Raw genomic sequence first — 27,052 nt, 5'->3', positions numbered from 1 at the left:
TTGCCAAATTAATTGATAGATAGATAGACAGACAGATAGATGTGTGTTGTATGCCTTGTTAATTGAATAATTAATTCATGAATTATGAATATGGCTAAGAATATGTCTCTATAGTCAAACATTCTGTATTCAAATTCCAGGACCATCATTGTTTAGTAAGCTTTAAACCTTTATTTGGCTTGATTCCATTATCTATAAAATGGATAATACTATCTCACAAATTATGTTAAAACTAATTAAGTAGGCATAAAGTAAGTATTCAATAACATTAAGTTTTCCCCCTTAATATTAACTGATGTCTTCTAGGTGAGCATGTTATTGCTAGAAGCTATAGTTGCAATGAGGGACAGGCAAGATTCTGAAGTATAAAAGACAAATAACTGAAACTGTTATCAAAATAAATAACCCCAAGATAACTATAATCTCAATCAAGGCAGACTTACCAAGGAAAGGGTAATTAGAAGGTACTACAAAAATAGAAAAAAAGAGGCATTCATATACTTACTTTGGGGCACTTACTTTTAGGGTTGTGGGGGGATACCCACAGCCAGTTGTCCTGAGGAAGAATATGAGTTACCACTTTGAGGAAGCAGTGGGGGAGGAGGTGGCAGTAGTAGCAGAACATTCAAACAAGTGAAGGCCCACAGATGGGGAGATGCTTGGCCCTTTAAAGAACTAAAAATAACTAAAAAGTAGTCAGTATGGCAAGGTGGAAACTGGTAAGACAGGAGACTAAAGACACACCGAGAGGCCCCCAAATTAACAACGATTGGGTCATTTCTCTAAGAGCAGGGGCAAGCCACTAAAGTTGTTTAATCAGAGGAGTGACACCATCATATTTGTGCTTTTTATGATTACTTTGGCTGCTCTGTGAAATATAAATTCAAGGAAGGCAAATAGGACAATTGGAGGCTATTAAAATAATCCAGAAGAGTAACTGGTGGTGATAAATTAAGAGAGGCAAGTAGGTTTGAGGGACAGTTAAACAATAAGTTACAGAATTATCCTCACCCTATTACCTATTCTACTGAAAATTTATAAGACCTGGTGATTAACTGAATATGGGGGTTGATGCAGAAGCAGGTGGCAAGAATGATTTTCAGGTTTCTGTAGCTGAATAAATGATTAAGTCACTTACTGAGTGTTACAGTTTAGATATGAGATGTCCCCCAAAAGCTCATGCATGAGACAATGCAAGAAAGTTTGGAGGTGAAATGACAGGGCTATGATAGCTTTTATGTAAGCAGTACATTGATCCCCAGATGGGGATTAACTGAACTAACTATAGGCAGGTAGGGTATTGGCTGGAGGAGGTGAATCCTTGGGGGTCTGCCTTTGGGAAGATATCTCCCCTCCACTTGTGTGTGTGTGGGGGGGGGTGTGTGTTTCCTAGTGGGCTATATATTCTGAACTGTTTTCCTCCACCACAGTCTTTCACCATGATATTCTACCTCACATCAGGCCCCAAGGAATACAGTGGGGTGTCTATGGAGACCTCTGAAATGATGAGCCCCAAAATAAACTTTTCCACTTCTAATTGTTCTTGTCAGGTCATTTGGTCAGAGTGGTGAAAAAATCTGAATAAAACACTGAGATACGAAGAACAGGTTTTGAGGGAAAAGTCAATGAGAATTTAGTTCTAGGTATATTATGGTTGAGGTTCACTTAAGACACACAGGTGGAAACAGTAGATTAGACAGATGGATGAATGGATGGATGGATGGATGGATGGCAGATGGATTGGCAGATGGATGGGCAGGTAAGCTTAAAATTAAGAGAAGTGAACAGGATTAGAGATAAATCTTTTGGATTCTTCAGCATGTCAATTTTAGCAGACACAAAAACATAGATGATATCACTTAGAAAAGATATATATATATATATATATATATATATATATATATATATATATACACACACACACACACACACACACACATATACATATATATACATATATCTGGGGACTCTGAGGCTTGAGGAACTCCTAACTTATAGAGTTATGGAGAAAAATGAAAAATGCCCATTAGCAAAATACAGAGAAATATAATATGAAAATTTGCATTGGACAGCAAAGGGAAGAAAGAGTATCATGATGAAGTGTCACCAGCCTTTGCTGCTGAAAGGTTAAGAAAAATGAAAATTGAGAAATGTTCTTTTGGATTTTGTGACATCAAGGTCATTATTTTCTTTAGATAAAAATGCTCAAGTAAGCAGTGAGGAATGGAAACCTAACTAAGGTGAGCTGAGAAGCAAAAAGGAAGAAAGAGAATAAAGACAGTGGGAGTGTGGGATAAAGAGAAAATAGTAGCTGAATTATTAGGTGGGATCAAGGAACTTTTTAATTGCTCTTCAGATGTTGCTTTTGTTATTAGGTGTCATTTGTTATTGTTTTTCAAGTCAAAAAGACTTGAGCAAATTCAAATCTTGATGTGCATGATCCAGTAGAAAAGGACAATTTAAAGTACATAAACTCAGTGGTACAGCACTTGCTTAGGGTGTATGATGCCCTGGGTTCCATTCCCAGCATCACACACACACACACAAACACACACACACACACACACACACACACACAATAGAAGGGAGAAAGAAGGAATGAGGAATGAAAGAGTTAAATTACTGGAAGGCAGAAACAGAGGATAGAGCCAACTTTGAAACCTTGAACAGGAGGAGGGAATCCCATCTTTTTTAACAATATGGATGAGCAAGAAGAAGGGTAGGAGAGGCACACGCTTTGCATTTGTACACTTAATTGAGAAAATTTTAACAAAGTTCCACTCGATGGCCTCTATTTTGCTTATGAATTAATATATGAGACCTGCTGAGACCAAGAGACAAGGTAGAAAAAGTACCTGAGGTTTGCAGAGAGTAGAGAAAGTGTAGAATAGAGAGCAGTCTTAAGGGCCTGCATGAATTGGTAAGTATGAGTTTATGAATTAATGAATGTGTGCTTCATTATTATAAATACTCTGACATTATAGGAGAAATTTTGTTTCACAAGGTATCAACACCATGTTAAAAGGCCTATATTCCCACATCATAAATTTAGGGAGAGTTCATTATAGTTTTAGAAACCTTAGTCCATGGTTCATGTTAATTCATATACAGTACTAGTAAAATTGATTTGAGGGGAGAAAAGTGTAATTTTATTTCTATTTAGAATGTTGTTTTCTAAATATAGTATATAGTCACCAATCTGAGCAAACTGAAAGGCTTACATTTTTAAATTGGTAACCTGTCCACGTAGATGAAGGAAATAGCTTATATGTACTAGGATTTCACTGCAGCTTCTGCGTCCTAGTTTTCTCTCTTTGCCCCTCCACAATCCAGTGCTGAGCCAACAATTTACCATGTATATATCTGTTTTAATAAATGGCTAAGAAAGCACTGAGCATAGAACAAATGCCAAATAAATAATTGCTGTGTGATTAAAAAATGGTTCTTATCAGAAAGACCAATATTTGTATGTAAAAGAATGCTTCCAAGGGCCTTAAAAATAGTTTGCTCTTTTAAATGAGTTAAACATACCCACAGAAACCATGTTGACACTCTTCACTTGCTTAGCAGAGATAAACATTTGTCTTAAACCAGTCAGAATTCTTTTAATTTCAATATTTTTGGCATTAGAATTAAGAAAGCTTCATTATTATAAGAAATATTGAGTATAAATAAGTTACAGAATCATAATCATACTTATGCCCATTTCAGATGCTGGAGAAGGTGTAGCAGGGTGTGCAGTGCATCTTGTGAATACCAGATGATCTTATTTCATGTCAGGTTGAGCAAGTCCAACAAGTACATTAGCAAATTGAAGGGAGATAACCAAGCCCCTCACTATGCTAGCATGTAGCTATTTAATGTGTCCTTTTTATCTGAGATCATCTATTCTATTTCAACAGGATTGGAAACAGTCTTTGCTGGTGTTGTTATAAATTGGTCATTAATCAAAATGGATTTATTGAGCATCCATACTGTGCAAAACCTATACTAAATGATTCAAAATAACAGGTTGCTTAGTTACCATAAAACGGAAAAATTCCCCTGTAAAAGTTAAAATTAAATGAAAGGCAGATAATAAAACATTATCTTTGATGGCATCTGACTATTTTGTAAAGGCTTTCACTGCCATTACAGCCATTTTCTTTTAAAGATAATTCATTTGTTTAATTATTTATTCATTTATATAACTGAGTCACCACCATCATTTTATATGGTCCTTTGTTTGATGCTATAAGTGAAATGTGATTTAACATTGGGTGCATAAACATGAGTCTTTGCAAATTTACCAAACAAGCATGGGACTACTGCTGATCTTATTCAAGAAGTCCAGTAATAGAGCAATATTATTCATTAATCCATATGAAATCTGTAGTCACTGAAGCACTAGTAAAATTCTTGGAAGCATTTTTTTTGTTCAATTTCAATTGTAAGGTCTTGCTGAATATAGCTTTACTAATAATATGCTTTCATATTTAAATTGAACTAATACGATAATTTTTTTTCTTGTGGTCAGGATAAAGTCTATTTTGTACTAGCTTATCTGGTTAATTAATAAAAGAAGTAACCACAGAAAGGAAAATAGCATATACATTAACTGTGATTCTCCAATAAAATATATATTAAATATCTACAAATGGTACTGCCGGTCACAACCAAGACCCTTAAATTGCTAAGTCTCTGAAAAAGCAAGCTAGGCAAGATATGGTCCATACCTACAAACCCAACCATCTTCATTTGCCCCTCCTTCCTATGCATTGAATTTCTGTGCTCAGTTGCAGTCTCTATATTAGTTTCCTAGTGCTGCTGTAACAATACTGTCTGGCTTAAACAACAGAAATTTATTTATTTAATTCTGGAGGCTAGACGTCCAAAATCAAGATGTCAACAGGGTTTGCTCCTTTTGAGGCATATGGGAGGAGGATCTGTTCCAGGCTTCTGTGTTCTGCTTACAAATAGCCTTCTCTCTTTGTCTCTTCACACTGTCTCCCCACTATGGGTGTCTGTCTCTAAATTTCCACTTTTTATAAGGATAGCAGTCATGTTGGATTACAGCCTATTAATGACTTTATTTTCACCTTGATTACCACTATAAAGACTACCTCCAAATTTTGTAAATAAGGTCACATTCTTGAGTACTAGGGATTAGTATTTTAGTAGCTTTTTCACTACTATACAAAATATATACCCCAAAAGCAATGACCTGAGTTACCCACCTCCTCCAGCTACACCTATCTGTCTACAGTTACTAACCAGTTAATCCATTCAAGTGAATTAAAACAGTGGTTAGGTTAAAATTGTCATAACCCAATCATTTCACCTCTAAACTTTCTTGCATTGTCCCACATATGAGCTTTTGGGAGACACTTTATATCTGAGCTATAGCAGATGTTAACAGTTCTTTGGGGGTGGGTGTAGGGGGTTAAACAATTTAACCCATAACAGGTTTTCTCATGACTTGATCATTTCTGTCTCTGGCACTGTCATTCTGTCTCCCTTTCTCTCTCCAGGAAAGCTTCCAACTGAAGTTCCTGTGTAGGGTAGTAGTTCAAATTTTGTTGATGAGCCCAGGCCACGCTATTCAATACCATTAGCCTAAAGCTACAAGAAGCATTCCCTGAGATGTAATTCTTTAAATTCCCTTAGTTACTTACTTCCCAAATTTCATAATCTCCAAGGGAAGAAGGAATGAGCTTCACTTCTACACACCTCTCATCTCTGTGTCCTTTCTCCCTCTTCAATGGCATTCCTCTGTCCTGGCCACCATTACTGCAATTGCACACTGATCTGCTGATTATTCTTCCTGCTTCCAACTCACCTTTGTCCAATCTACTCCATTTTGCTTCAGACAGATGATATGAAAACAAAAACCCAACCATTCCAAGTCTGTCAGTGATTCAACTTGGCTGCCAGATGAAATTTAACCTTCTGCATATCACAGGTTGTTTTCCATGCATTCTACACTAGCAGTATCCTATGCTTTAACCATGCTAAGTGAGCCAGTCTGTGAATGCACTCTGTTCTTCTACACCTTTGGATCTCTGCACACATTGTTCCTGGCCTAGAGTGTCATATACCTCCCTTGCATATATATATATATATGTGTGTGTGTGTGTGTGTGTGTGTGTGTGTGTGTGTACATATACACAATGGAATATTACTCAGTCATAAAGAAGAATGGAATTATGGCTTTTGCTGGTAAATGGATGGAACTGAAGACTATCATGCTAAGTGAAATAAACCAGGCCCAAAATATGAAGGCCAAATGTTCTCTCTGATACTTGAATGGTAATACATAATAAGAAGGGAAGGGAAGGAAGAATAGAAGTTCATTGGATTAGATAAAGGGGAATGAAAGGAAGGGAAGGGGGTTGAGATTAGGAAAAATAGTGGAATGTACTGGACATAACTTTCTTATGTTAATATATGAATACACAAACAGCAAACTGCACATCATGTACAACCACAGAATGGAACATTCTCCATGTACGTGTAATATGTTAAAATACACTCTATTGTCATGTATACCTTAAAATTTAAAAAATTTTTAAAAATGAATAAATAAATAAATTTTATAAGAAAAAACACAAAAAAACACACACTTTATAGGAATTTGTATTTTCTAAAAGTGTAACTTTAGTTATCACTTTTTCATCAAGAGGAAGGGAAATTAAATCCTACCTGTAGGCAGGATCTTGGCTACTTGGCAAGTGATACTGCCTTCCATGCCCAAGCCGTAAAGGCTTCAGCCCATAGCTTTTGCCATAGCTTTCTTCCTTCTCTTAGGATGTTTGCTCTTGGAACCCATCACATGTCATAAGAAAGGCCAAGTAGGCCATGCTAGCTACACAAGTAAGAATTCTGAGCACAGATCCTACAGCCTCTGGTCAAGCTGCCCCCACTCACATTTCTTAGAACAGAGACAAGCTATTCCTGCCATTCCCTTTCTCAATTGCAAGTTTATACACAAAATAAATGATTTTTTTTAAACTCACAAGGTTTGGGGGTTGTTTTTTTGTGGAGCAATCAATAACCAATCAATAGATTTTGATAGCTGGGAATGAAGTGCTCTATAATGAAAACTTAAAATATGTGGCATTAACATGATGAGGCAGCAGGGAGAGGCTGGAAGAGCCTCAAAAAAAGTGACTGAAACACAGAAAGGGCCATGGAGGAAATCTGTGGAAGCCTGAAGGGCTATGGGAAAGTTGTTGATGAAGGCTTAAAAGAAAGAAAACACAATTGGAAACAGAAAATGAAGAGTATTTTCTCTCTACAGTCTTTTCCTTAGATGTGGTTATTTACTTATGGCAAAAATCAAAGGCTCTCTCTCTGTACATAATAGTTCATAGGTTCACACAGTGACATGATACCTTTCTAAGCCAGGAAGAGAGCCCTTACCTTCTGAACCCTGACGATGCTGGTACCTGAAGATTTCCAGCTGCCAGAATGGTGAGCAATCAAAATGATACAACTCCTACTTGTTTTGGGGAGGGATGCGTACTCTAAGAATTGAGTCAATACATCATGAGGAAATCCAAAAAGTCCATGGAGAAAAAAAGAGGCCTTCAGCCCATAGCTTTCACCAAGCTGTCAGTTTTATAGCCAACACCAACCTGCCAGCCACATGAATGGGCCAGGTTATCCTCCCAATGATCAATCCCAGTTCATACAATGTGGAATACAAACAAGGAATTCCTACAAAATGAATTCCTTCCAAACCTTCCAGATTTGAAGATTTGTGAGCAATATGAATGACAGATGTGTCACAGACTTTATCTCTTTTAAAAAGTCTTCCTCAAGCTTCTAGGTAAGATTCAATGTTCCTCTTTTCTGCTCCCAAAGCACTACTTGTGAAACGTTATCTTAGCACTTATTGTATCTATTGAATTTAATTGTTCACTTCTCTTCCTCCATGTAAGCTCAAGGGAAAGGCTATGCCTTTTGGGGATAATATCTCCTCAAATATATTTCTTTTTCCCCTTTTTTTCTATTTCTGAAACTCTTATTGAACATTCTTACATTAGATATGTAAGGACTTGTCAGTATGTATACTCCAAGTCTCAGCTTTTCTTTGATATTTGCTACCTCTTTTTCTCTCCATACAATGTTTTGAAAACTTTCCTATGGCCTCATATCCAATTTTCTAAATCTTCAGCTGAAACTAATCTGCTTTTCCATCCATCCACTGAGTTTTAAATTTTGAGTTTGTGTGTCATGGTTTTTTTTCCATTTCTTGAAGTTTACTTTGTCTTCTAAAATATGCCAGGTTTTTTAATTAATTTATTTATTTTAATTAGGTATATATACAGCAGGATGCATTTTGATTTAATGTATACAACTGCAGCACAACTTTTCATTCTCTGGTTCTACATGATGTAGCATTGCCGCGGCCACATCAATGTTCATAGCAGCTCAATTCACAATAACCAAACTGTGGAACCAATCCAGATGCCCTTCAATAGATGAATGAATAAAGAAACTGTGGTATATACACACAATGAAATATTACTCAGCATTAAAAGAGAACAAAATTAAGGCATTTGCAGGTAAATGGATGGAGTTGTAGAATACCTTATTAAACAAACTAAGCCAATCCTAGGTGACATTTTTAGCTTCTATTTCCCCAATTACATCCAGGCTTGTCTTTTCATTATAACATCATGGTCATATTATAGCGTGAATCTGAGAATTACAATATGTGAAGTCTTTTCAGGTATCATTATCTTATATCTATGTCTACTGGCTCCTGTTTGGACTGTTCTCTCTGTAGACTTAATGATTACAAACTTCTAATTTTAATGAGAAAATTATTTATAGGAAGCATTTAAGACCTAGGAACATAGTATATCCTTCCCTTCCTTCATTTATTTCTGCATAGTACCTGAGAGTATTGCTTAAAACTAAGTTGAAGAATTGATATTTTTTGGACCATCTAAGTGATGTGAATGTGGGGTGCAAATTTATATAAGTGCTACTTCATAGAATTAACCCTTCAGGAACTTTCCCTCTTGTTCTGCTCATGACAAATCTTTTTTTTTTAAGTTCCTAGAGTAGAGGATATGAGACAGGATTACTTCTCATTACTATGAGGGTATACCCTGGGAATAGCTCTATGGAGGAAGAATTTCATATGAAATTTCCTATACTGGATGGGTACAGAGATTTCCTTTCTGTACTGAAACTCACGGAAACTCTGAGCACCAACACTCAAGAGCAGACTCAGAAAATTCCTTGGGACAAAAGTGGCTTTATTGATACACTGGCTTCCCACATTAACTGACATTTTGGCCTGATTATTTCTTAAAAAGGTACTGATAAAAAAAAAGTACCAAATTTAGATGTGATTCAGCTTGTTTAATTTTCCTGCCATCATTCAATGCTTTTAAAAAGTTTTCTTTTCTATATTTTTATTCAGCATTATTTGCTGCCCTCAGGAAAGTTGATCTGAGCCTAAATAAATAAGCCTTGTTTCCTGGGTCTGTGTCTTCTTCAGCTTCTTCTGCACTTGAAGTTTATATTTTCCTCTTATAACATTCTTTTTCTAACTTTATAGCTCTTCTATGTGGACTTCCAGTATTACCTTCACATTTCTTGAGAATTTAAGCGCTACCCCCCCATCCTCCAATATAATGCAGCACTATTACATAGTGTTTAAGAGCACAAGTCAAACAACTCAAGTTTAATGCCAGATCCTTCCATTATTACCTTGGGAGGCAACCTAATGTTTCAGTGCCTCTGTTTCCTCATCTGTGTGAAAGATGTGTGAATGATGATATTAGTACCTCACAACATTGTAAGAATAATATGAAACAATATATATAAGGCACTTAGAACAGTATCTGCCATACACAGTAAATACTCAATAAGTTTTAATTATCTTCACTACTAAAATTTTACCTAAAATATTCCTTCTGCATATTTATTATTCATACAACATGCAAGCTTCAGTACTGCTCAAAAAATTATAAAAATCCCCTAGCTTATTATCCATAGTGACTTTTCAGAATTTATTTCAACCCTTCTCAAGATCTCATTTTTTCTTTCATTCAGAACCCTTTTAATCTGATCCAGAGAAACTGAGTCCATTTGGAAATGCATATTTCAGAATTTCTGTACATTCACAATCATGTTCTCTACTTCAGGGGAATCAAAGTCTCTGTTTTCTTAGACTAGTTAATTCTTGACCTTTACCCATTTTGCTCTTTCTTTGCATTCACTATTTTCAATACCTTTCTCCACCAGAAAATTCTTCCTACCTCTAAACGCCACTGAGTTTTACTTATCCTAAAATAAACTAGCCGTTTCAGTCTCTTACCTCCTTTCCTCTTCCACCAGCATCAATATCTCTTGAAAGAGTAATCTGTATCCTCCACACCAATTTTCTTATTTTCCATTTCCCAGTCTCTCATTGTTTCCTTCCAGAAATATGATTTATCACACTTAAAATTTATAGCCCTCAAGTAAGCAGCAATTGGATTTCCAAACCAAAAAAAGTCACTCTTCAGAACTTTTCCCACAATTCCTTGTAGTAGTGAATATATTGATCACCAACTTGAAACTATACTCCTTCATTAGCTTTTACATAACTATCCTGCATTTGTTCTTAAAGGTAGTGGCAAATCAACAGAAAACGAATATGACGGTAGTTAATAATCCATGTTTAGGCACAAGCCTGAGAGTTACTGAGCTTAAATATGACATAGCTGCAATTTCCTTAGCAGCAAAATGTGAATAGTATTTGTCTTGCCTTATTCACTAGTTTTAATGTGATTAAATAATGGATCTAAAAATGCCATAAAAGATGTAAAATACTAAGTAAGCTAAGTGCACTTTGATAACTTAGAAACAGATATCCTACCAAAAAGTATATAGAGACTCTTGCTACCAAATCATCTATGAAGTTCTAAGAACCCAAGCTTTATATCTGACCAAGATTTTTCATCATTAAAAACTTTCAAAGTGTCTTCATCAAGGCAAAATCATCCCCATGAAGGGCTTTTATCTATAGTCAAAAGATTTCACATAAAACCCTAACTTACCTGTACTCACTTTAAAATGCAAAAATGATTACTGGGAGTGTACTGGAGTACTTTCATATTGATCATGTAATGTGAAATCAAAATAATAATATTCACTTATGTAAACATGCAAATTGAATTGGCCCAATTGTGAGTAGGGAATATTACCAGTTCTTGGGGAAGGTGCCCTTGCAATTTCTAAGGAACACGGTTTCTTTGTAACAGCTGTGTCCATGAGATCACATAGAAAGTTCTCATTTTCTGAAGGAAAAGTATCCAGAGAAGCAGATGGTACAATTTCCATAGTATAATTCCTCTTCTTTGGATAGGACTCCTGAAAAGGAGGGGGAAAAAAACAAACAGCTTTGTAATAAAGACATAAGTCTCTTTTGATTCACAAAAACTAGAAAAGATACTCAGATTCATCAGATCTTCCAAAAGTGATTGATATCTGGTGATTAATTTGCTTGAACTGTATGATCCAGCATCACCAGTGATGATTTTAAAAGCGATCTTCTAACTTAGTTTCCCTGAATTTGTTCCTGAACTAGTAAAGTCTTCCCTTCTTCTTGTAATGTATGAATTTTTTCTAGTTGTGGTACAAACTATTGTTTAATCAACAGTCATTTCAACTTTGCTTGCCTCTTAGAGATAGCCGCATGATGAAATATTGGCCATTTATACATAGCAGAAGTTTGATGGGAAGCTTTTAGGAAAATATTTTCCTCAGAGAAGAAGCTTATATGGAGGCATTTTCAGAGCTGAGGCTATATTCAGTCTCCTGTCTTGATGCAATTTTGTTCATAGAGCTGAGGCAGCATTTTCTGTCATTTAAAGTTAAAATTATTACCATCCAAAACACCAGCATTTTTCTGTGTGTACTGTTAATTAATTTACTAAGGTTACCCTTTTCAAGTAAGGACAAAATGTGGTCCAATTCTATATGTCAGATACTTCAAAGTACTCTAAAAATTGAAATTCATTTCATTTTTTATCAATTGGTCACCAAAATTGGACATTTTTCATATAGATGTGTGTGTGTGTGTGTGTGTGTGTGTGTGTATGACTGTGCTAAATATCAGAGATTTTTAAAAACAAATAAAACATAATCCTTGCTCTCAGGAGGTTCATAATCTGGAGAAGATACATTAATTGCATGAAGAATTTCAAAATTAATTATGATTTATCTTTTGATATTTGTTATCTAAATAAAGTTTATTTCAATACTGAGAAATAAATAAGAAACTAAACTCATATTTTCAAAATAAATCTTCCAAGATATATGAAAAGTTTGACAAAGATTTAGTATAAGCTCCTTCTTCTCTATAATGATATTTACAGTACAGAATTCAAGGTCAGTATAATTGCTTTCTGACCAAACCATACCCTCACACATCAAAGAGTCAATTATGTTCACTCTTCTCTATTGAAAGCAGGAAATTGGGAGTAATTTATTTTTAACAACAAAGAGTGACAAAGTAGAAAGCATCCAGAGGAAAGCAATCAGGATGGTATATGATTTTAAAACCATGTTAAACAAGAAATGATGAAAGGAACCATAGTGTTCTTCCACAGAAGCCTCACAGCCAGGATTGTTTCCTCAACATACTGAAAAGTCTCTCCCTCAAGAGCTGTCCTACAAAGGGAAGGGAAGGGCAGAGGTTGCTCTGGTGGATTTATCCAAAGCTTGTATGGCAAAATAATAACTAATGTTTATAAGTCAAATCAATGGATGTGTAACTGATGTGATTCTGCAATCTGTATATGGGGTAAAAATGGGAGCTCATAACCCACTTGAATCAAATTGTGAAATATGATATATCAAGAACTATGTAATGTTTTGAACAGTCAACAATAAAAAATTTAAAAAAAAAAATAAAATATAAGTCAAGAAGGGCAAATTCAGTTTAATATAAAAAATAATATTTCATAAATTAAGAATATTGCTTATCTATTAAAATTAAAATGTATTGATAAATCATTATCCAACAAGTAGCATCAGAAACCAACAAAAGGAATGCCTCATTACTGAGGCATTATTATGGATTATCTATGGATAAAATTATCTATGGATAAAATTATGGATGAAACTATGCACAATGCCATAAGCCCTATAAAGGCTAAAATTTGTCTTGTACACCACACCACTGTATCCAAAGAAACAATACAGGTCCTTTCACATAGTAGGTGATCAATAAATATTTATTGACTAACTTAACAGTTTTAAGTGTCTTTAAGCAAATCTAACTACTGATTATGGAAATTATTATGACATTTTCAGACGCCCATGATTTTGTCTTTATGTTTGTTTGTTATTGTTTACTACTTTGCTTATCAAAGAAAACTGATACAGCTATTTGGGAGGCTGAGGCAGGAAATCTCAAGTCCAAGTCCAGCCTGTGCAACATAGCAAGACTCAGGGAAGGGAGTGAAAAAAACAACAATAAAATGGAAGAGTCTATGAAAAAAAGAGTCTGTAGCTAAAATCCTAATTTATCCTAAATTAAATTCATCAGAACAATGCATGGATTTGGTGAAGTTGAAATTTTACTATGTTTATGAAGAATTATAAGAATTTTTAAATCTTTGAAAACAACATTGAATTTAACCACACAGAATGGGCTAATTTACCTTCCCATTAAAATGTTTAATTAGGAAAGCTATCACATTCACAATAACCTCAAAAAATTAAATACATTGGGGCTGGGGTTGTGGCTCAGCGGAAGAGCACTTGCCTAGCATGTGCAAGGCCCTGGGTTCAATTCTAAGCACCGCATAAAAATAGATAAATAAGAATTTGTTTAAAAAATTAAATACTTTGGAATAAATTTAACCAAGAATGTGAAGGACCTCTACAATGAAAACTACAGAATACAGAGGAAAGAAATTGAAGAAGACCTTAAAAGATGGAAAGACTTCCTATGTTCTTAGAGAGGCAGAATTAATATTTTAAAAATGGCCATACTAACAAAAGTGTTACACAAATTCAATGAAATCCACCATAAAAATACCAATGACATTTGTCACGGAAGTAGAAAAATAGTTCAAAAATTTTTGGAAGAATGAGAGATGCAGAATAGTTAAAGTTATTCTGAGCAAGAAGAGGAATGCTGGAGGCATCATAATACTGAACTTCAAATTGTACTACAGAGATATAGTAACAAAAACAGCATGGTTTTGGCACAAAAACAGACATTCAGACCAATAGAATAGAAGACACAGAGACAACCATACATACTTAATCATCTGATATTTAACAAAGGTGCCAAAAACTTATGTTGGAGAAAAGATAGCCTTCTAACAAATGGTGCTGGGAAAACTGGATATCAATATGAAGAAGAATGAAACTTGATCCCTATATCTCTTCCTGCACAAAAGTCAAATCAAAGTGGAACAAAGATCTAAGAATTAGACCAGAAATTCTGCAACTGCTAGAAGAAAATGTAGGCTTAACACTCCAATATATTGGCACAGACATCGACTTCCTTAACAAGACTCCTAAAACATAAGAAATAAAACCAAGAATCTATAAGTGAAATGACATCAAATTAAAAAGCTTCTGCTTTTTAGTAAACAATAAAGTAAAATAAACAGTAAATAATGAAAAGTATGAAGTTATTCTAAGCAAGAAGAGGAATGAAAGATCTTTGCCACCTGCTCCTCATATAGGAGATTAATGCCCAGAATATGTAAGAACTCAAAAACTTAACATGAAACAACCAATTAACTCAATAAGTGGACAAAAGAACTAAAGAGACACTTCTCAAAGAATATAAATGGTCACTAATATATGAAAAATATTCAATGTCTTTAGCAATCAGGGAAATGCAAATCAAAACTACACTGAGATTTAATCTCACTCCAGTCAGAATGTCAATCATCATTTGGGTGAGAATGTGGGGGAAAAGGTACATTTATATATTGTTGGTGGAACTGCAAATTAGAACAACCACTCTGGAAAGCAGTATGGACATGCCTTAAAAAACTTGAAAGGGAATCACCATATGATTTCATATTTATTCAAAAGATCTAAAATCAGCATGCTATAAGGATGCAGCCACATCAATGTCTACAGCAGTGAAATTCACAATAGCCAAACTCGGAAACAGCCTAGGATCCTGTCAACAGATGAATGGATTAAGAAAATGTGATTTTAAATATATATATATATATATATATATATATTATATTATATACACACACATACATACACACACACACACACACACACACATACACAATACAGTTTTATTTAGCCATAAAGAATAAAATTATGTCATTTGTTGGTAAATGGATGACTGCTAAGTGAAATAAACCAGAACCAGAAAGTCAAGGGTCATATGTTTGCTTTTATATGCAGAAGCTAGACCAAAATAAGGAAGAAAAGAAAGAAACGAAGGAAGGAAGGAAGGAGGAAGGAAGGAAGGAAGGAAGGAAGGAAGGAAGGAAGGAAGGAAGGAAGGAAGGAAGGAAAAGAAAGGAGAATCCCATGAATACAGAAGGGAGATCAATGGAGTAGAGGAAGGGAATTGAGGGGGAGGAATGAGGGATGGGGAAATGTAAGAACAGTGGAATGTATCTAACCAAACTTTCCTATGTACATATATGAATATACCATGGTGAATTTCACCTTTATGTATATACATAATGCATTAATTTTAAAAACTGTAAATAAATAGAAAACCATTAGTAGAGTAGAAAAGAGGTAAGAGTGGGAAGGAGGAACCAAGGGAAAGGCACAGTACTGGGGACTAAACTGGAGCAAATCATATTCTATGCTTGAATAATTATACCAAAATCAAGAACAAGATTATGTATATCTATAATGAACAATTAAAAAGGAGGTATATTTATTAAAGAAAATTAGAAAATATAAAGAAAGAAAAATATCACATGAAAATTGAGTATGCTGAGAAAACTAATGACATCTAAGAGCTATGAATTTCCCTCACAGTGTTTACCTCTGAAAGCATGTATGGATATATTCACAAAAGAAAAAAATATCTTAAACAGTCATGAAGTGCTCCTTCTTCTGCTCCCTAAGAAAGTGCCAAAATTTCTCATTGGAAGATAATTTTTGAAGTACAAGGCTTCCTGTGGAAAATGAGAGCCCACTTAAAGGAAAGAAGATAAAACACAAAAACAATAAATCCATACTTTTGTAACCAAATATTTCATATCACAAAAGAGGGTCATTCAACAAAATACCTGCCAATTATCCCTCAAAGGAGAATATGCTCAATAATAAAAAAAAAATTAATCTATGTGTGCACACTACTTAGTTTCAAGGGATTGATCATTACCACTTAACTTTTGAAGCCCACCCTCACACCTAAACCACATGTTCCTCTCTCTAATACATCCATCTCCTTTCCCTAGCAGAGATAAATGCTGTTCTAAACTTTGTTTTTAAAATTCCCTCAATTGTTGTTAAAATTTAACCATATGCATAAGTATCAATAAAAATAGGTTTGTAGTACTATATGCTTTTGAAATCTATGTATAATCAAAGCCTTATAACATGCTTTAATAAGTTGTTTACAATGTGTTTTTATAGATGTTTAAAACCATCTAACAAGTCAAAATTTATAAGTGATTAAAAATAAGGTCCTAAACTTCAGTAAAGAAATGAGGTATAAAAATTCAGTATTGGCTTGCATCTCTTTAATTGTTAGAGATGTTGAATGTTTTTTCATGTATTTGTTGAGTGATTGTATATCATCTTCTGAGAAATGTCTGCTCAGTTCCTTAGCCAATTTATTGATTGGGTTATTTGTGGGTTTTTTATTTTTTTTATTTTTTATTTTTTTTGGTGTTAAGATTTTTGAGTTCTTTATATATCCTAGAGATTAGTGTTCTAATGTGTGTGTGGTAAAAAAAAAAAAAAAAAAAAATGCTCCCAAAATGTAGGCTTTCTATTCAAATCACTGATTATTTCTTTTGCTGAGAAGCTTTTTAGTTTGAATCAATCCCATTTATTGATTCTTAATTTTAATTCTTGCCCTATAGGAGTCTTATTAAGGAAGTCGGGGCCTAATCTGACATGATAGAGATCTCACTCCAGTCAGAATGGCAGCTATTAAGAATACAAACTGTTTACCACATAGACAAAGCGTTTGAAAACAAAACTGTACTTGGGTGTGTGCAGTTGCAGTGACGTGGTCATGGACATATTCCGTTTCAGGTCTTTGCATTCAGGGTTGCATGGTCCGTTCATTCACTCATAGGTCCCGGACTATCTGTCCTGACTCCTTGAGATCAGATCGGAGTCCCGAGTGTGTCCATGCTGAGGATTCAGCCAGGGCAGAGCATGGCAGTGCAACAGGGTTCTGGTTGACCGCCTCTGGTGCCTCTGAGGGAGCATCCCTGAGCAGTGGAGCTCTGTGTGTTGACCCAGGTGCTGGGACCACTGCCAGGCCCTGGAGGCGGTGGTAACCAATGGGGGCCTCTGGCAAGCTACAGCGGTGAGGCTAGGCATTTAGATTTTTCTTTTTTTATAATAGGGAAGATTCGGCCATCACTGGGTGTTTTAGAATCCCAGGACATCAGAGTGAAATTATCAGTTGTCAGATTCTTTTAACAATACGTCTTCAAAGTGTTTGCTTTAACATCTGAAAAAGGTTCCTGTGTCACTTCAGACCATTGGATGCTGTGGGTGAGGCGACGCTCCTCTTCCATGGCCCCCTAGGAAGCTGTCCTTCTGTTGAATACTGTACCTACGTGAGCAATTCGAGTGGAGTGTGCTTTAGTGTATTTATAAATGATGGATTCAGTTTCTGAAATTAAACTTTTCATTTGCGGTTTTCAAAAAAGAATACAAACAACAGTAAGTGTTGGCGAGGATGTGGGGGAAAAAGCACATTCATACATTGCTAGTGGGACTGCAAATTGGTGCAGCTAATATAGAAAGCAGTATGGAGATTCCCTGGAAAACTGGGAATGGAACCACCATTTTACCCAGCTATCCCACTCCTTGATCTATATCCAAAGGACTTAAAGACAGCATACTACAGGGACACAGCCACATCAATGTTTATAGCAGCACAATTCACAGTAGCTAAACTGTGGAACCAAACTAGATATCCTTCAGTAGATGAATGGATAAAGAAAATGTGATATATATGCAATGGAATACTATTCTACATTAAAAGAGAATAAATTTATGGCATTTGCAGGTAAATGGATGGAGTTGGAGAATACAATGCTAAGTGAAGTTAACTAATCACAAAAAACCAAATGCTGAATGTTTTCTCTGATATAAGGATGCTGATTCATAATGGGGTGGGGGGTGGAGCATGGCAGGATTAGAAGAACTCTAGATAGAGCAAAGGGGAAGGGAGAATGCATGGGGCTAAGAAAGATGGTAGAATGAAATGGACATCATTACCCTAAGTAAATGTATGAAGACACGAATGGTATTACTCTAATTTGTGTACAACCAGAGTTATGAAAAATTGTGCTCTTTATGTATATGAATTGTAATGCATTCTACTGTCATATACAACAAATTAAAATAAAAAAAGTTCCCCTAAGGAAAGAGTGTCTATTGTTAGTGTTGCCGAATGTCTTGTTTGCTTATTGTAATATCTGGAATTGAATTGAACCCAGCACCTGGGCCTCACCCATGGTAGGCAAACACTCTATCACTAAGTTACATACACAGCCCCTGACTAATGTTCTGTAAGTTTTATTTTAGCAATTTCCATGTTCTTGTGCTTTGTTATTTGCGGATGACACAAAGGTCAGTGGTGCACAAAGACCAGACAGCTGCACTTGGCTTGGAGGGGGCAACATATGATGAGGGGCAAAGACCAAATGGATTATTTTCTCTAGACATGGGGAGCAGACAATGGTGAGCATTAAACTGGTGTCACAAAAGGAGGACAAGAAGAAAAAGTAGAAGGAGGTAGGGAGAAGGGAGAAAAAGAGAAGGAGGAGAAGGAGGAGGGGGAGGAGGGGAAGGAGGAGAGGGAGAAGAAGAGGAAGAAGAAGAAGAAGAAAAAGGAGGAGGAAGAGGAGGAGAAGAAAGAGAAGGAGAAGAAGAAGAGATGTAAAAAAATGTTTTACACATATTCAAAAGGTAGAAGAGGGGCTGGGTTGTGGCTCAGTAGTAGAGAGCTCACCTAGCACACTCGAGAGACTGGGTTCAATACTCGGCACCACATAAAAATAAAATAAAGGTTATTTTTTTAAAAAAGATAAAGACAGATTAGAATTTTTCTCTGTCTCCAAGGTGGTAGAAACAGGATGGAAAAAAACAATAATAGGGAGAAGATTTCAGCTGAAGATGAGGTTTCTAACAATTAGAGCTTCCCAGGATGAAATCTGCTGTTTCATAAGTAGCAGGTTCTTAACCCCTGGAGTCTTCAAGCATACCCTGATTGACACAAGGTATCTCCTGTGCATAAAAGATGACAGTTTGAATTAGATGAGTTTTAAAATGCTAGGTAAATTAAGACAATCAAGAGAAGTATTATGTTAATACTATGATACAAGCTACCTGATACTGTGCTTTGAAAATTCTTTTTCTGATAATGGGGAAAGTAATACTAACACCAGGGAGTATAGGTTTATGGGTCTTTCAACTGTGATGACTCACAATTCCAAATGACTCAAAATAGATAAAAGCTTTTGGAAGTGGTCTGACTCCTCTGCCACATTCCCACAATATCAAAAGAAAGTATCTCAAAAGATTTACAATGACATTCAAGTCAAGAACATAACAATATAAATATAGAATAATAATAATTGTAACTTTTAAAAAGGAGATTCTTAAGAGAGACTTTGAGTGGTAGAAAAGGATGATTGACAGCAGGGCAATTCTATGGAAAACAGCATTCATGACAGTGGTCAGTAGAATAATAGCCTCCCTAAAAGTCATGTCCTAATCCTGCATCCTGTGAATGTATTTTGTTATGTAGCAGAAAGGACTTTGCAAATAAATTTTGAGATCATCCTGGATTATTCAGGCAGCCCAGTGTAACCAGAAAGGTTCTTATAAATAGAAGAAGGAAAAAGAGTCAGTGTCAGACTTACTCAAGGTGCTAGCTCTGGATTTGGAAATTAGCCATGAGACAAGGAATGCAATCAGCTCACGTAAATTGGAAAAGGTAAGCAAACAGATTCTCTCCTAGAGCCTCCAGAAAGGAAAGCAGCCTTCTGAGACCTAGTGAGACCCATTTTGGACCTCCAGAACTATCAAGTAATAAAATCTGTGTTGTTTTGTAAACCACTAAATTGCTGGCAATTTGCTACAGTAACAACAGAAAACTCATGTAACAGGAGCAGAATGGAAGTACAGGCTGAAAGAGGGGCATAAAAACTGGGCACCAATGGGAAAATACACCTTGTTATTTTGTAACATGGCTTAATATTTTAAAGAGGGTGATTCTTTACAATTCTTAAACTCAATGCAGCACTACTGAACTAGTATTTCCCTCCTACACTATCTTGGATCTTGACAAGTAATCCTATAATGCATTTGGAAAAATAATTGTATGACAGTAGCCAGGTATCCATTTTTGAAAACAGAAAAGTAGTGGAGGTATTGGAGATAAGCCTTTACCAAATATTTAAATAAATATAAATGGTTCTGCTATAATAATTGAAAGGCAGTAGAATAGAAGATATACATAAAAAGAAACAAAAAGTTCCAATACTTGGAGAAATTTATTATAAATGAAGCTGGTAATTCAAATCAGTAGGAAAACAACAGATTACATAATAAATGCCAGGAGAAAACTGACCCAGGAATTCTACAGAAATAGAATTCTTGTCTACAGTAAAACTTATAAATGCAAATAAGAATATACTTCCGATGGTGTATATTGAATGTGTCATTTACAATATTAAAAGACTAGAAATTATTTTAGGTTCATCTTTAAGAGATCATTTAATAAGTATTATTCAGGTAATAAAAGAAAATGCAGAGGTTCTCTGACTTTAGACTATATAAAACCCACCTGAAGCACTTGTAAATAACACAGATTTGTGATTCTCTTTTAAATTCTTACTAAATAGAATCTCTAATGGTGAACCTAGAGAGCTGTGTTTTACAAGTATTCTACTTCATTTTGATGCAATTAGTTGGTGAAATATACTTGAAAAACATTGGAATAGTACTCAAAAGAGTATGAGCACGGAGTCTGAATCCCAGGTCTGCCTTTTTAGCAAAGTTGCCTTTGCAAAATTTCAGTTTCTGCATCTGGAAAATTAAAATAGTAACAGTATCAACCTCAGAGTTTTGTTGGTAGTTAAAAATGAAATATTATTATTAGTACATAAATATTATTATTAGTACATAAATAAATTTGAATTAAAATTAAATATATTGTGCAACGTGTTTAGTGTAGTATCTAAGCATCTACATGATCAATAAATGTAGCAATCATCATGATTCAGATGTTTAAAACTAAGATAAATGTAGAGGTATCAATATGGTGAGCTAAGACAAAAGGAACAAAAATATGTAATCCATGTTCACATTTAAGGGAAAAAAACAGGCACATACATTATGCATGCATGAAATATTTCTGGAAGAAATGATTAGAAAATTTGATTTTACCATTGGGGAATGAGATCATATTCTCTTTTGTTTTGCTTGGTTTTTAAAAACTTACATGTATATTATTTTTAAGGAAAAATAATCTGTGAGTTTAAAAACCACCTGAAGAAGGTAATAATACCATTTCAAAAATAAATAAACTTTTATTATTTCTGGGAAAATTTGTATCCCCCAGATTAAATTGGAAATAGTGAAATCCCTAAAATAATTTCTTTAATGAAGCACATAAAAGCAACTGGAAACATGCTTCTTACTATTAAACCCTAGAATTAGGTAGATTGGCATCAGTTTTCCCTACCAGGTTCTTCACTGCTAAATTTACTGCACTTACTCTTTGCAGGTAACAAGATCACACACACAAAAATAGTAAATGATACATGCTCTCAGTTCCTGCTCCCAAATTTACAAATAAGTTAACCCTTCCCAGCAAAGAGCAGGAATAGAGAGAAGCTCAATGAATGGCTTTACACACACATATGTGGGCACACACACATACACAATATGAAAGCAAGGAAAATAATCTTACTTTCTTTGCCCAACTCCAACAGGTGTGTGTGTGTGTGTGTGTGTGTATGTGTGCGCCAAAAGCAACAATCAATTTCCACTTAGGAAAAACTAAAAATAATAAATATGCATATGGATATATAAAATCTTTTATTTACTTAATCTACAGATAAGGTTTTGTTCTTGAATGGTTACTATAATTATTCAAAATATTGATAAAGACTATATTGTGATTCTAATATTTTAAAGTATTGCTACCTCTAGTCTTAAAATTATTACAAGTATGCATAGAAATGAAAACTAAATGAGAATCCTTCATTAGATCAAGGTAGAGAAATTTGACTTTGATTCCAAATAAGAATTAACATGTCTCAATTATATGGATAAAGTGACTATCTCATTGATGGTGATCTAGTTTTTCTCTTATCAAGAACTGAATAAAAATATAAGGCAAGAAGTCAATGGAAAAATGACAAATATACACGCTGAAAGAAAAGCACAGTGTTCTAAGTAATAAGCAGTGCTTGAACCCAGAATTCTTTTATTTGGTCTATTAATAAACATTCAAAGCCATGAACCTCTCACTTCCACACACAGTAATTAAGATCCATTAAGACATACTCTTAGAATTCTTACATTTGCTTTCCAAGAGAATCACATGTTAGAAAAGGAAGTTAAGATGATAAACATTTTAGAACATCTTTGGGTATTTAAAAAACATTTTTTTCTTTTTTTTATTAATGTAATTTAGGAGGGGATACTCAGCATTTAAGGTCATAAAAAATTCTGGTTTTAATGATCAACCTCCAATCATTTAATCTTTATAATCATGTATCTGCAAGGAGCTTAAGAAATCATTAGCTAAATGAAGGAATCTTTTAAGTTATCAAAATAAGGATTTACCATGTGTCTGCTTTTCCAATACACTTAGTATTGTTACTCTACTAGCATCCTGGCATAGCAGAGTGGCATCATTTGCATCCTTTGAAACTTCTCTCATTTCCTGACCCCTAAGATCCAGTCTACCACCCTCCTCTTTCCATGTCCACTGCTGCCAGGTTAAGCGAGGGTTCAATGCCACACATGCAGATTATTCCCACTGCTTTTGAGCTCCTCTTAATCCTTGCACAGCTTCACATCATCCTATGCCCAGATATCAGAAAAATCTTTGAATACTTTCTCCTCACATTATTCCTGGCCCAAGAACTTAAGTTCTTTCAAAATATTTTTATTCAAAGTAAAATTTTCTACCTTAGCCTTGAATATACCAACCTCACTACTTTAATTTACTTTCCAGATGACTCTATGCCAACACTTTATTTCATATGCTTGTTAGATCAGCCTAACACTGAATTTGAACTCACAGCTTGGACTATTGAAGTTCTCCAACTATTTGAATGACTAATGAAGAAGCATTTCTGTAATAGTGAAATAAAAATCTCCCAAACCCCACACCTTCTTAAAAGCAAGAAGAATACTCAAAAATTTGAAAAGTTAACTTTTCCGAAACTCTAGAACCCACTGAAAGATCTGCAACAATCCATCAAGTATTTATTCAAGAAAATTAACAGAATATTTGTGCAAACAGTAAGAACTATGGTGTTTTTAATTTGCTTCAATCCCATTGTTCTCTCCCTAATTCTACAACAGCCTCACAATAACGGTAAGTATTAAAACCAGCAGACTTGTCCACTAAAGGGGGCCCAGTGGGTTCCGAGCTCAGCAAGAAGCCTCACACACAGAGAGAGAATTCTCAATAATGTTCAGCAGCTCCATACAAATGCCTTACGTTTAGGACTTGTCTCTATTTTACCTGGTACATAACTCACTCAGGGGAAAGGTGTTATATTCAAGATGTTAGCTAAAACCAATCAGAATCAACTGTTTAACATTATAGCTATTCAACATTATTGCTGCCAAAGCCAGTGTGTAGATAAAATGGTTGTCCAAAAAAACTTGAAAGAAAAATCTGGGTAATAAGATATTCATATAAATTTTTGAAAAGTTTCAGCATATTTCTGAGGATTGAAAAGGCCACACATGCATATTTGGCTCTGTGCATGCTCAGGAAAGATCTAAGAAGATTCTCATGTCTCAATGATAGTTAACCTTGAAACTGCACGAGTAGAAATTAAAGTCTAGAGAAAACATGTAAACTTCCAGAACTTTGAGGCATGCATCAACTTCTTGTTTGGATTGTACCACTCTCTACAAGGAAATAAACAAATAATTGTGGATGATATATGAATAAGCATATAGTTTGTTGGTATGAACAAAAAGAGAAATCAATAAATTTTGCCAGTTACCAATATATTTCAACTCTTCTGCCTCAATTCCGGTATCAGAGACAGTTGATGTAGTAGGATTTAATGTCAATTGGCTTTTGGTTTTCAGATCTATTTTCCAGAACTAATTTTGAAGTTTGAGGAGATTTTGGGTCCATTTTACTAAAAATGGATTTGGATTCAAATCCTGGTTCCTGTAGTTTACTATGTTTGGCAAGTCATTGAAACTTTGTGAATGTTCATTTTTTCATTTAGAAAATGAAAATGATAATACCTTTCTAAAAAGGTTGTTTTGAGAATGAAGAGATCCCATGTAAGAATCAAACACTACTTCAGGAGCACAGTAGAAGGTTCATTTTAGGGACAACTTGATTGCCACTGCATATGAGCTGTACTGAGCATTTTATGATAAGAAATCCTGGAATATAAAAAGCCTGCAAACACCCACATATTTAGTCAGTGACAAGAACAATTGTTCTCAATCTTAGCTGTACATGCAAAACATCAGAAAAACTTTCAAAAAAACATAGTGGTCTGAACCTCATCCCTCACCCCCCACTGAAATCTGAATCCAGTAGCTCCTGGGTGAGGCAGAATATAGTTTGGAGAACCTCTACATCTAAATTAGACACAGAATGGTCCCAGGCTGATAATCTTTACAAACATATTTTGCTTTTTGTTTTTGTTTTGTACTGGGATTTTTGAACCCAGGCATGCTTTACCATCGAACACTGAGCTGTATCCACAGTCCTTTTTCCTTTTCCTTTCTTTTCTTTTTCTTTCTTTCTTTCCTTTTTTTTTTTTTTTTTTTGAGACAGGGTCTCAATAAAATTACTGAGGCTGGCTTCAAATTAAAATCCTTCTGCTTTAGCCTCCTGAGTCCCTGGGGTTATAGGTGTGTTCCACTGGGTCTGGCTTATGCATAAAGTCTTTCATAGTTTTTAAAAATACTATTTAAAAAGCCCTCAGTGTTTTCTTCCTCAGACTGCAAAACCATACTATTTTAACTTCTGATGAAAACACTTTCCAATATTTGATTACTCCTATAGGTCTCCTTAGAACCTTGCTAAATTACCTATCTCTTTGTTTACATGGGTGTATTTAGTATCAGCTGAACTTACTAGAACCAAGAAGGAAGGTTACTGTAATTGATAGAGCTATTGACATAATTCCAAGTTACTATTAATTTCAGGACATTTTAATTATTTAACTTTTTTTCTTTTTAGCAGGTCAAGATTAAAGAACTCTGGGCACCTATACACTAGCCCTATCTGAGTCTAAAAAAGCCCCTGCACTTCTTTACTTTTATTCTTCACGAATCATACTTCCATAACAAATATACTTAACTTCTGATGGAGTACAGCAAATGTATGCGACATTCAACCAACATTTGTTGTGTGTGCTCTATATTGCATAAGGAATAAAACTTTGGCCTCTTAAATTTTTCCCTTATCAACAACTGAAAAGAGGTAATATAGAAAATATTCCCTTGAGTTATTCACAATAACCAACTTCAAGTCTCTCACCATTGCTCTTGTGAAGTTGGGGGGTTTTTGTTTGTTTAGATCACTGCATATTTGGAGGTAAAGGGTAAGTGGGCTATTGAAGTACTTGCCTTCAGAGGAGAGAAATAAGCTTAAAGGCATTCATTTTTTCCTTGGTTAGAATTTAATTTGCTTCATCATTCTTTTGCTCTAGGGGAGATGGCACAGAATACAAAAAAGAACCAGAGGAAGTACTTCATTTTTGATAGTTGTAGAAAATCTATCATCATAAGATCGACAAGTTACTGTTCCTATATTCATTGTGAGATATATATATATAATGGGATATACATTCACATATATATGTGTATACACACCCACAGTAGTTGAATTTAAAGGGATGTGTGTGTGTGTGTGTGTGTGTATAAAACATAACTTGCCTTCCTTTCTATTCTAGTACATTTTGATTGCTAATGTCACATGGGTTCATTTTACAAAAGACAGAATCTATTCCCCCTTTAGAGGGGAGCCCAAAATTGAACCCAAAGAAATATTGGGAAAAAAAATGTATGGACTTTACAGTCAGAATCTGGGGGTGGAAATTCCAAATCTGTCAGGTAAAATAGCAGAGTTGAGTTGAATAAAAGGATGAAAATAGATGATTAATAATAATACAGCTATAGACAGCTGGCTCATGGTTCCATTCAGTACATGACAATTTATAATTCATTAATTTATTCCACCTGCCTGAAGAAGATAAATCTAGAGAAAGACAATGGAAATGAAGTACAAGTCTATCAAATAAAACAAAGCCAATATTCATTAGCATTCTTGAACATGTAATATGTAAAAGAAAGTGCTACATTAAGAAAGGCATGCATTTCAAGGGTTTCTAAAATGGTTTAACATTCTAAAATGTTTTCCATATATACCATACTATACCAGAAAAAATAGCAAAATTCTATTAAAACTCTGCCCTATCTGTATTCTAGTAGCTCTAGATACCCTAATCATGTACACAAAAATGCCACAAGTTTCCAGGGACACATTTCAATAACAGAAATAGATGGATCAGTATTCTTCCCTACTAGGCTATGGAACAAACAAAATGGGATCACTGCTAACTATAGGCAATCCATGGTTGTACCATTCCAGGATTCAGGAGTTCCTTTAAACCAGCAGGAAGGGAAAGCC

At 34.9% G+C, this 27,052-nt stretch overlaps 1 protein-coding gene across 6 annotated transcripts in view; it reads right to left on the bottom strand.

Moving 5' to 3' along the window:
• The window catches only part of Anks1b (ankyrin repeat and sterile alpha motif domain containing 1B), a 1,114,759-nt gene that overhangs the window by 690,123 nt on the left and 397,584 nt on the right, over window positions 1-27,052 (bottom strand). For all 6 annotated transcript variants that reach the window (XM_027947591.2, XM_027947674.2, XM_027947839.2 and 3 more), the window contains exon 10: window positions 11,190-11,355. In XM_027947591.2, coding sequence (XP_027803392.1) covers window positions 11,190-11,355 — 166 coding nt within the window. The remainder of the gene's footprint in view (window positions 1-11,189; window positions 11,356-27,052) is intronic.

This window comes from Marmota flaviventris, chromosome 3 (assembly GCF_047511675.1).
Source record: "Marmota flaviventris isolate mMarFla1 chromosome 3, mMarFla1.hap1, whole genome shotgun sequence".
Taxonomy (NCBI): Eukaryota; Metazoa; Chordata; class Mammalia; order Rodentia; family Sciuridae; genus Marmota; species Marmota flaviventris.
This window is presented reverse-complemented; position numbering and strand designations above follow the sequence as displayed.